This window comes from Chenopodium quinoa, unplaced genomic scaffold (genome assembly GCF_001683475.1).
Source record: "Chenopodium quinoa cultivar QQ74 unplaced genomic scaffold, ASM168347v1, whole genome shotgun sequence".
In the NCBI taxonomy this organism is placed as follows: domain Eukaryota; kingdom Viridiplantae; phylum Streptophyta; class Magnoliopsida; order Caryophyllales; family Amaranthaceae; genus Chenopodium; species Chenopodium quinoa.
Window position 1 is genome coordinate 3,012,093 of NW_018743920.1, and position 10,714 is coordinate 3,022,806.

Below are 10,714 nucleotides of genomic sequence, written 5' to 3' on the forward strand. Positions count from 1 at the left end.
TTTCAATCATATGTTTATACTTTATGTGTAATATTCAGCTAAGTTGTTCTTGTAGAATCTTTCATCATGTATTGTCTGGCAGAATTAAGACTAGTGTTTTTTCAAGATTGCTTGTATCATTCTTCCATTCAAAGAGAAGACTCATATGTTAGTACCATTAGTATCCTTACTTTTGTATATGTAAAAATTTCGTGAAAGAATTCCGAAAGTCTTTAGCGCTGCATATAACAATAATTACATTGATCACCGTATGATATTGATGTATATGTCTAAATTAATACTGTATCAGTTTAGAAATGAAATAAAATTGCTTATACACAAAACACAACCCTGGTCGTACCACAAATACAAAATAAACGACAGTCTTTTGAAAACGGAGGGAGTATTTTACAGTAGTCGAAGAGAGGGGAATAGATCAAATGAAGAGGGGCTATGAAGATGAAGATTAAAACAAGATGTTAGATTTTCCAAGAGATGGGGCGAACTCAACGGTTTATCTGTCATCAGTTTCAATTCCCTTATTTTCTCTCTCCCAACATATTAGGATTTTCCTAAATTTGGCATGCATCAACTTTGCACCCAAAACACTAGATTGAAAGAGAGAGCAGAAATGATGCCTCAACAATCCAATTTTAGAAACATAGAATTTCTGGGTAGTTATGGGAAATTCTCCATTTTCTCAAAAATTTTCCTGCTTCATTCATGGTGTTCATCTTCAAAATCCAGAATTTTTGTTGATGAATTTGCTGCTTTGATTTGTATGTCTGTCTTTGATCCTATCTGTCCTTTTTGGGAATTGGGTTTTCCGAAATGTCCCCCAATTTCATAGGATTATTATTATGGTTCTTCTTTTGTGGGGTTTTTACATTAGTGCACTCCAAAACTGATTCTAAAGATGGTAATTCTTTCTTAGATTTTCTTATTTCCTCCTTTTATATATGATATGATGTGGGTTGGTTTAAGGAAGTCTATGTTAGCGGTTTTACTGTTCATGTGTGTGAGATTGATCAATGCCGGATAATAACATAAACTTTCTCGAGTTTTTGTTGTTATATGATTATATGGTTGATTGAATCTTTGTTTTTATTGTTTGTATATAGTCACTGCCCTTAATGTGATGTTCACAAGCCTGAATTCTCCTAAAAAGTTGAAGGATTGGGAATCAGATGGTGGTGATCCTTGTGGTGATGGATGGAAAGGCATTGAATGTTCTAAATCTTCAGTCACTGAAATGTATATTCTCCAAATTTTTATAGTTTTCAGCAATATTTTTCTTAATTACTGTATAAATTTTGACATTTTTGTTTTTCTTTGATCAATTTTTGTAGAAATTTATCTGGGTTAGGACTGACAGGATCACTGGGTTATCAGTTATCAAACCTTGCATCAGTCACCTACTTGTGAGCTTATTTATCTCGTATTTGCTTTGTCTTAGTTTCGTAGTTTATTTACTATTCACAATATCAAGGAAATAACCCGTTAACCTACTAAATATGCATCTGTTTGTCATGGAACAGCGATGTGAGCAACAACAAACTCAGCGGTGACATACCTTATCAACTTCCTCCCAATGTGAAACACCTGTGAGTGTGAGATATTTTCGAACTTGCTATTTAAGTGTGTTGCCTGAGCTGCTTATGATGTTAATTTTTAGTTGCATAATGTGAATGTCACCCCATATCTTCTGAGAGAGGTATTCATAGCGAGGCTGTAAAGATTATTGCTCTTTTTTCGAGATTTTGATATATAGTTATCCTATTCATTTTTGTTGCTTTGGCTCTACTAGAACTAGCTTGTTGTTACAACTAGTGTAGTTTTGAAAGGCATCAATTAATCATTATTCAATGTGTTTGTTGCACACTTTCGTCAGATTATTTATTCCAAACTTGATTCTGCTAGTTGACTGAGTTCTTAATACTGCTGTGATTATCAGTGATCTGTCCAACAATGGCTTTACTGGTACTGTTCCTTATTCTGTTTCACAAATGAAAAGCCTTAAAGACCTGTAAGTGATGTTTGCTTTATTATTTATTCTTATCAGAATCATATCTGTGGCCTGTTCGAGGCTTCGAGCCATTTGATTCATTGTTAAGTTTGTGTATGTTTGTGCACTGCAGAGACCTAAGTCATAATCAGCTGAATGGTCAGATAACTGACATGTTTAGCTCACTTTCAAATCTTGGTCTCCTGTAAGTGCTTTCGTCAAACTTGTTTAACTCTAGAACTTTTGTTGCTTCATAGCTTCATACCTTTCCCCACTTATGGGGATTAAGGCTTTGATTGATTGATGATTGATTGATAGCTTCATACCTTTCAATCGGTGCTTCTTTTTCTTTGTTTTATCTCATGATATATATAGATTACCGGTGCATTATAAGAAAGTTGAAGTAGAAACGCAAGCTTGAATATTGTTTCTGATATAGGGATATATCTTTCTTTAGGTCTTAATTGTTGAGTTGAGATTTTGGTGTCCTCTCTTTTAATCTTGATGGGGGTTAAGAAAAGAAATAGTTGTTCAAAGGGACTGAAGTTGCAAGTGCTATATAAGTGAATGGTATCACATTCAGTTATAATGGTAAGCATAAGACAACAAGAGTTAATGGTAATGTAGCACCACAGATGATAGGACATTTAAATTTTTGCTCGTATGAAATATTGGATGCAAAGTATTTTGGAGACTGGACATATGATGCCAAAAAAATGTCCCTACAGAGAAAAGGGAGGTGGCTCAGTGGGGTTAGATGTCCGTTTGTTGCAAACTTGCAATGTATGAAGATTGTACGTTCTTGTTTGATAACTCATATGAAATGGTCCACATCTGAACCATCATTGGATTTTGGGCTCTGAGCTAATTATTCTTATGAATTTGTAAGTCCCAAAATCCATATACAATCTTTTAGAAGATATTAGTTCAAATTCAAGCTATTAAACCATAATTTGACAATATGACAAAATAACTCCATTCTAGTTTTGAAAATATCTAATCTGAACTAATAACTTGATGTGGCTCTCTATGGATTTATATTCCACCCAAATAATGTACATCTGAAGTTATAGCCTTTTTGGACGGAGCATGGTTTGATGAAGGATGGATTGTCACATTTGCATCTTTCTTAGGTTATGTAGAGACTTGTTTACCATGCATTGTTATCAGATGGATGCTGCCTGTTTTTGCTTGATTCTGTCACTCTGGTGATCATTGCTCATATTGCTGAATGATGCAGGGATCTTTCATTCAACAAACTATCTGGCAGCTTGCCTCAGAGTTTTGAATCTCTTTCAAGCCTTTCTACGCTGTAAGAAATAATTGCATATACCGTTGTGCCTTAAGAAATTCATGTAGCTGAACCTGTTTGTATGACAGGCATCTTCAGAACAATCAACTTAATGGCCAGATAAATGTGCTTGGAAAGTTAAAATTTGACGAGCTGTAAGTTGGTTATTTGTACTTTGTATGATATTGACTAGAATTTTTTTCTTTTTCTTTTTTTCAAGATGGAGCTATGCTATGCATTTACCTTATTCTACTATATATCCTACATAAGATGCATTGATGTATAATTTTTGCGATACAATCTTCTCATCAGTTTTTCTTACTCAGAAACATCTCTTATTGAGTCTTGATTTGATATATTTTTTTTTCCTTTGCATCCATATATTGCTACATTCTATTCTTGCATTTGAATCAAGGACCCTCTTTTTGTAAATACAGGTGGAAATATGTACTGCATACTGCTCTCATGTCTCCTGTATTAAAAGAGAACCAATACAATGTTTAATGAAATCGAATGTAATGGTGGCTACTTATGTGCTGTGACAGCTGCCTTAATTGTTACTCCCTCCGCCCCTTAATATTTTTTACACTTAAATGGATTTACTAAATTCTTTCACATTTTTTTGGGGTAAAAATTACACACATATTTTGTACCTCAAAATACCTTTACAGGCACATATCTCAATGATATTTTTCTCTCTCTCCCCCTAAGAATGATACATGCCCGACTATCCATTTTTTAAGTTATGCAATGAAAGATGCACTCGCAATATGACAATATAAAGGAGGATTTATACATTATGTTCTCATCTCTTCGGAAGATGTCAAACACTCATATTTTGGTTATACAACCTTTTTATTTTTATTTATTTTTTTTTTTGAAAAAAAAAAGTTTTTTATCATACGTTGGAAGAGAGAAAGATATTTTGAGAGTGCAGTTATTACATAATGGATAGGAACACATAACAAAGTGAAAGGAGGACTATTGGTATGGTGAAGGACTATTGTTATGGTGAGGTGAGGTTGCATGCAGAGTTTGCAGAAATATGTTATTGTGAATGATTCAGAAACAAATAGTTCTATCTCAACAGAGTTCAAGATGATTAATAAATGTTATTTTATCTCATCTTATATGCTTATGTTAAGCATTATTTCATGTTTTAGATTGGCATGCCTGCTTTTCTCTGGAGATCTTTGATAAAACTATATGTCATGCTTGCAGCAATATAGCCAACAACAAATTCAGTGGTTGGATCCCTAATGAGTTGACTAAAATGAAAAAAATAGAGTAAGTATCTGTATACGCATAAATTCTTGTCTAGTTTTGTCTCACTTTAGATTATTGGACCTCTCTCATCAAAGCTTTTCTCGCCTACTTAAGAGCCTCTTTGGGGGCATTGGGATATTATTGTTGATGTTGCCTTAGATTACTGGGAAGTAACAAATCAATATAGTTTGCTTGAGTTTGTCATAGTAACATCACTAACATTTAGTACTATTTTTGAAGCATTGAAGGAAATTCTTGGTCTTCTGGGCAACCTCCTCCTGGAATGACTTCGAGTGGCAATATTAAGTCTACCCATATGAGCAAAGGTGGGTTAAGTGGGGCAATGATTGCTGCAATTATTATGGGTATTTTGGTGGTAATTGCAACTTTTCTAGCAATACTTTCAAGAAGAAGATCTTCTTTCTCTTCAAGTTTATATGATGAACAAGATAATCAAAGTAATCGCAAATCATTTAATTACTTTGGGTCCAATAGATACTCAACTGAACTGGGAATAGATAAAGACAAAGGCTTCAAAGGTAATCTTGTTCTTTGCAGTCTTTGCTTTCAAAGATTTTCATGAATGTCGTGGAATTCTTGTTGCTGCTCCTGTCATTTTGAGTTGTTTTGACCTAATTATTATATGTGAGCTGTCATATTGTTTCGGTTGATACTTCCTCTCTTGTTCTGATCACTTCTTCGCTTATCATTTGTTTCATACTTGGCAGACCACGACGTAAAGGCTTTACAATCTTCTGGTCCAATTGGTCTTAAGCCTTCACTATCATACCGCATGAAGTCGCTTAGAAATAACGAGCCTGCGAATAATGCCGCGTCTCAAAGAAAGGTGTCTTTTGAAATCACCCCTTATGCATTGGCAGAGTTGCAGACTGCTACTAGCAACTTTGCTATGAGTCGATTGCTTGGAGAAGGATCTATTGGGCGTGTTTATAAAGCCAAACGTCCAGATGGCAAGGTATCGGTAGCTTGAATACTTTAAACTCACTGTAGATATGTCTCATAGAATTCAACATGTGTTTAATGCTTGTCAATCAGATAGGTTGATTTCCTGTGATGTTTTTTCATATATTTACTGAGGATAAGACATTTCAATATCCTCATAATATTGGTCCATTGTTGATGATATGTTGAGCCCTCGTATAATACTAGGTGCTAAGTTTTCTTTTTGTGCCGACTTTGATTTTTAAACAACATTTTTTTACCAATTTCTAGTATTTCTTATGGTGCTTTGACTACAGCTTTATATGATAATGAGCATTATAGGATTATACTGTGTTGACTTACAGAGTATGTCTTGATTTGTTTTCTAGGTAATAGTTGTGAAAAAAATCAGCTCTGCGTTCTTTCAAGATGGCCAAGATGAAAAGTTTTCTGATATTATCTCAAGCCTCTCCAAGATTTACCATCCAAATATTGTCGAGCTTGCCGGACATTGTTCAGAGCAGAAACATAACATGCTGGTGTATGAGTATTTTAGAAATGGTTCGATTCATGAGTATCTCCACTTGTCTGATGAATTCAGCAGACCACTTACTTGGAATACTAGGGTGAAGATTGCTTTAGGAACTGCACGAGCTGTTGAGTATGTTACTTCGCTGCATGCTCCTTGGAAAGAATTTTTAGCTGGAAATGTACAAAGTATTGTTTATATATATGCATGCTCGGATTTGATAAATGCTTATTGATTATAATGGTTCAAATTTTTGTGATAAGTGAAATAGTGAATGCGAATTGATTCATTATTACACTGCTGAGGGAGTTGCATGCAAATCTTTATTCCTACTTATTATTTAAATTTGACATCCTTTTAAAGGGAGATTCATTCTACTGCTGCCATCTACATCCTTGTGTAATATGTATTTTTTCAAGTTTACAGGTACCTGCATGAAACTTGCTCCCTGGTTCACAGGAGTATCAAGTCATCCAACATTTTACTTGATATGGAGTTGAATCCTCGTTTAACGGAGTGTGGTTTGGCAACTTTTTATCAGGTCAGAAGCTGCTAATGGTTGGCAATTGTGGTGGTGCTATAAAGACTATATTCTAGTCTAATGTTTTCAACTATATACGTTCATATTAGTCATTGCTTCTAGATCTTCCTGCTAGGATTGCATTGTTTCCATTATTGATGAACCTTGATCTGCTCTGTAGATATAAATCTGATATTTTTCATTATTTCTGATCTGTGGCTGATATTATAGTTGCACAAAGTGGGTTTCCTTGTAAGAGAATTCAAAATTTTAAGGTGTCGAATTTGTGCTCTCCGTAATTTGTTCGTTATTACTGCGAGTTGTAAGTTTTCAGTTTTCAGAAATCTTGACTCTTAGGCAGAGGAGAGAAAGGCGCTTCCATTGTCAATTTTCAAAAAAATTTTGACTTGTATAGGTGTGAGCATTTATCAAGCAACTTTTGTAACCTTATAACTGAACACAGCCGTGATAAAGTTCAAGTTTTTGATCCATTTGTTTCCATGGTTCTCTCTTTTTCTTTGTTTATATCCTTTTTGAAAATCCTTTAATCCTTTTTCCTCCTAATTGATTACTCTAGGATGCAAGTGGAAACCTTGGAGGTGGCTGGTGTGCTCCAGAATGCACAAATGGTGCAGCTTATACATTTAAGAGCGATGTTTATAGTTTTGGAGTTGTTATGCTTGAGCTGTTGACTGGTCGAATGCCTTATGACAGGTTTGCTGCTTTTGTTATTGTACTTCAAACCATACCACCCTCAATTTCATAGACTGTATTCTCTTTGCTGATTTTTACCTTCATTTCTTTACAGTACAAAGCCAACAGCAGAACAATATCTTGTCCAATGGGCCTTATCACAGCTTCATGATATCGACGCTCTTGAAAGAATGGTTGATCCAGCACTACGTGGCCTCTACCCTCCCAAGTCAATTTCTCGGTTTGCTGATATTGTTGCGCTCTGTGTACAGGTGAGCATTATATGTCCTTTTCAAAATTTAAGAATTGTGGTAAGGCCTATTACTGGCATTGGGGCGGATACAATGCCTCCTAACTTGAAGCTTTTATTGCAATGGCATTGCATTCATAGCCTATTTCCATTAACTTCATATTTTATCTTGGTATTTTGTAGACGGAGCCAGAATTTCGGCCACCAATGTCAGAGGTGGTGCAATCGTTACATCGGTTAGTTAGACGCCCCAGCATGAGCAATCGAGGGATAGATGACTTTGATTACTAGCTGTTCCTTTAAAATATTTTTAGACTATATTGAGTGTACAAAATGTTCCTTTTTTCCCTTCACGTATTTTCTTTTTAGTTTCTGTTTTAAATTTAAGATGCTAGTACATTGGATTATGAATTTTGTTCTAATTTCTTCTACACACGATAGTTGTGCATTTAGTTTCAGCCTTGTTTTGGTAGTGAATTGAATGTAAAGGTAACTTACACTAAATATATAGATAAATCTGATGTTGGTTGAACCGGTGGTGAAGTTCATAATATGTACTCGGTATCCCGTTTCATATTGTTCTACCTACTTGGAATCTTTTCGCAAAATAAAATTAGGCAGACTCAAAGTAGGAAAAACAATAAGAAACGGTGGAAATAACATTATTATAGTCCTTGAGGTTATGACTACCTTTACACCTATCTCTTTACGTAATAACATACTTCACATTATATTTCACACAAATTATGTGATGTTCCCTAAATATAATTTCATCTGGTTATTCACTTCCTATTTTTCAAGATCAGTTAGGATTAAGGGTGCTAATCGAGTTGAGCAGCTCGTGAGCAACTCGGACTCGACTCGGTCAAAGCTCGGTCAAAACTCACCTTGAATTGGCTCAACTCGACTCAAGATGTTAACGAGCACAAGTTGAGCAAGTTCTAACTCGACTCGATAAACTCGTGAGCAACTCGATAATATATTTTATTAATATAGAATTTACAAACAAAGTTATTACCATGAACAAATTTGAAACTTAATAAGAGTTAATATATATCATCAAAAAAGAAAGAGTAAATCTTTATAATAAATAAAATAAATAAAAAAAACTATTTAAAGTGAAAAAAAAACAATAAAGGCCTATAATTTTAAAAGGACCAAAACTTTAACGAACAGATCGTGAGCTACTCGATTCGACTCAAAACTTTAACGAGCACGAGTCGAGCAGATTTTATTGGCTCGAAACTTTAACAAGCATGAGTTGAGCACATGAAAAAGTTTTCAAGTTGAGTCGAGCACCCCTTAACTCGTTATCTACTCACTCGATTAGCACCCCTAGTTAGGATAACCAGTTACATATTTACATACAATGCTAATAACAAAGGATTATAGATTGAGGCTTCAAAAACTAACCAAATCAGACCCAAATACAACCCAATCTAGATTTAAATTTATAAGGCAAGATGATTTAACACGTCTCGAAATCGAACTAGCTCAAATCTAAATCAATCCAGTTACTCAAATTGACACCTCTAATTATAGATAAGAGGGTAAAGTATAAAGAATAATACTATGTTAACGGGGCATTTGATAGGAGGAATAGGATAAAGAGGGATAAATAGGAAGGATAAAGGTAGGAACTAAATAAGTGAGATTAAATTTATTTTATCTCTACCCCTTGTTTGGTTGATAGGATATAGAAAAGGGATAAAACGCAGGGAAGTGATACAGAAAAACAACATATTTATTATATTGCCCTTTTAATCATCCTCAACCAACCCCAACCCACACCATTCTCTCTCTCCAAAAGACTCTAAACCTCCATTTTTTTTAGCAGTTTCTTCGCTCTTCCCCCTGACTCTCTCATTTTCTCATTTTAATTTCATAAATTGCTAACAAATTAATATTCCATCATCAAATTATCATCGACTGTAGTTTTTTTTTTTTTTTTTTTTTTTTTTTTTATGTTTGAACATACCAAATTAAAACCCCATTATTCTCTGTCTTTCTTTTCTTCCCTCTTTGACGCTGAGTAGTTGCCTCCGTGAGCTGTGGTCTGTTAACCACTGTTGTGGTGGTGGTGGTGGTTGTTGCTGTGCATAGTGGCGCTGCTTGATGGAGTTGTCTAAGGTTGAAGATGATGGGTAGAATAGTAACTAGATACAAGAAGAATTAATGTTTCTTTTTATTGTCTACATAAACTTGAATACCCATCTAAAAAGTAGGAAAATGTTTCTTTCTTTCTTTTAATTAAGAAAACGAAATAAAAACAATGATTCAAGGGATTTCGCCATACACCTAAGGTGCTAAATGTGCTGTTGGATGGGATTTGATTCTATAGTCAATTCTATATTCAAATAAAAACATGACCCGACCAGATTTTGACCTGACCCGAATATGACCCGATACCTGACCCGAAACCCGACCCGACCCGAATGTTAGCCGACCTGAAAGTGACCCGACCCAGACCCGACCCGAATAACCCATTTGCCAGGTTTAGGTTCAGGTCATAAAGTTGATTTACGAGTCATTCAATTTGGTATGACTCTGTATCATATACAATACTTTTGTATTCCCTTTGTCCCATAATATATGACACAGTTAACATTGCACACATGTCAATGCACTAGTTTAACTTTATTTTTATATAATTAAATATTAATTAAAATTATTTTAAAAATTACATTATAAAACTCTATATTAATACCTATCTAACATCATATTTTATGATAAAATATATTTTTATTATATTAGTAAAAAATTATGGTCAAATCTAGTGCATGAATAGTGAAAAAAGTCCAACGTCTCATGTATTATGGGATGGAGGGAGTACTATTTAATTTTGTGCCTAGTGACAAATATTGAGGATGTGTGTATACTATATATATAGGTCACGGGTTCAATTCACTCATTTCTACTTTGTAATGATCTTGTTGTTTTATTTAAAAAAACTGCACATCCAAATTAGTTTATCATCATTAGTTTTAATAAATTTACTCTGTACTTTACAGTCGTTTTAATAAGTCAAATTCATATCATGTTTAGTCATATAATCATATATAAAACTTTAATAACTCTATACTTGTGGTAAAAATTCAATAATCATATACGAGTCAGTTTACAAGCAATATATGAGGAGTCGAGGATCCACACAATTATAGGCAATAAATTCGACAACAAAATAAAACGTCATAGACGTAGATAGCTTCCGTAGCAACGAGGAAAGCGAGGGGCGCGAG

The 10,714-nt window shown here is 34.4% G+C and overlaps 1 protein-coding gene across 2 annotated transcripts; it reads left to right on the top strand.

Moving 5' to 3' along the window:
• The first annotated feature begins 324 nt into the window (after positions 1-324).
• LOC110687930 (protein STRUBBELIG-RECEPTOR FAMILY 5-like) lies at positions 325-8,007 on the top strand. Of its 2 annotated transcripts, none has more exons than XM_021864576.1 (16): positions 325-898; positions 1,101-1,233; positions 1,329-1,400; positions 1,518-1,583; positions 1,934-2,005; positions 2,118-2,189; positions 3,225-3,296; positions 3,365-3,430; positions 4,497-4,562; positions 4,782-5,080; positions 5,270-5,523; positions 5,873-6,144; positions 6,439-6,553; positions 7,110-7,246; positions 7,341-7,497; positions 7,659-8,007. In XM_021864576.1, the coding sequence occupies exons 1-16, from the start codon at positions 811-813 to the stop codon at positions 7,764-7,766; spliced, it is 2,049 nt and encodes a 682-aa protein (XP_021720268.1). In that variant the 5' UTR covers positions 325-810; the 3' UTR covers positions 7,767-8,007. The 2 variants fall into 2 exon arrangements, with proteins under 2 accessions (XP_021720268.1, XP_021720269.1); XM_021864577.1 differs by having other exon boundaries at positions 326-898; positions 5,270-5,517.
• Positions 8,008-10,714: the final 2,707 nt, after the last annotated feature.

What these genes read in the sequence shown, in the direction of transcription:
- LOC110687930 (XM_021864576.1), top strand. Translation starts at nt 811, where the DNA reads ATGTCCCCCAATTTCATAGGATTATTATTATGGTTCTTCTTTTGTGGG. An exon ending in CTTGCATCAGTCACCTACTT is followed by an intron (nt 1,401 to 1,517) that starts GTGAGCTTATTT and finishes GTCATGGAACAG; the next exon opens with CGATGTGAGCAACAACAAAC. An exon ending in GGTCGAATGCCTTATGACAG is followed by an intron (nt 7,247 to 7,340) that starts GTTTGCTGCTTT and finishes ATTTCTTTACAG; the next exon opens with TACAAAGCCAACAGCAGAAC.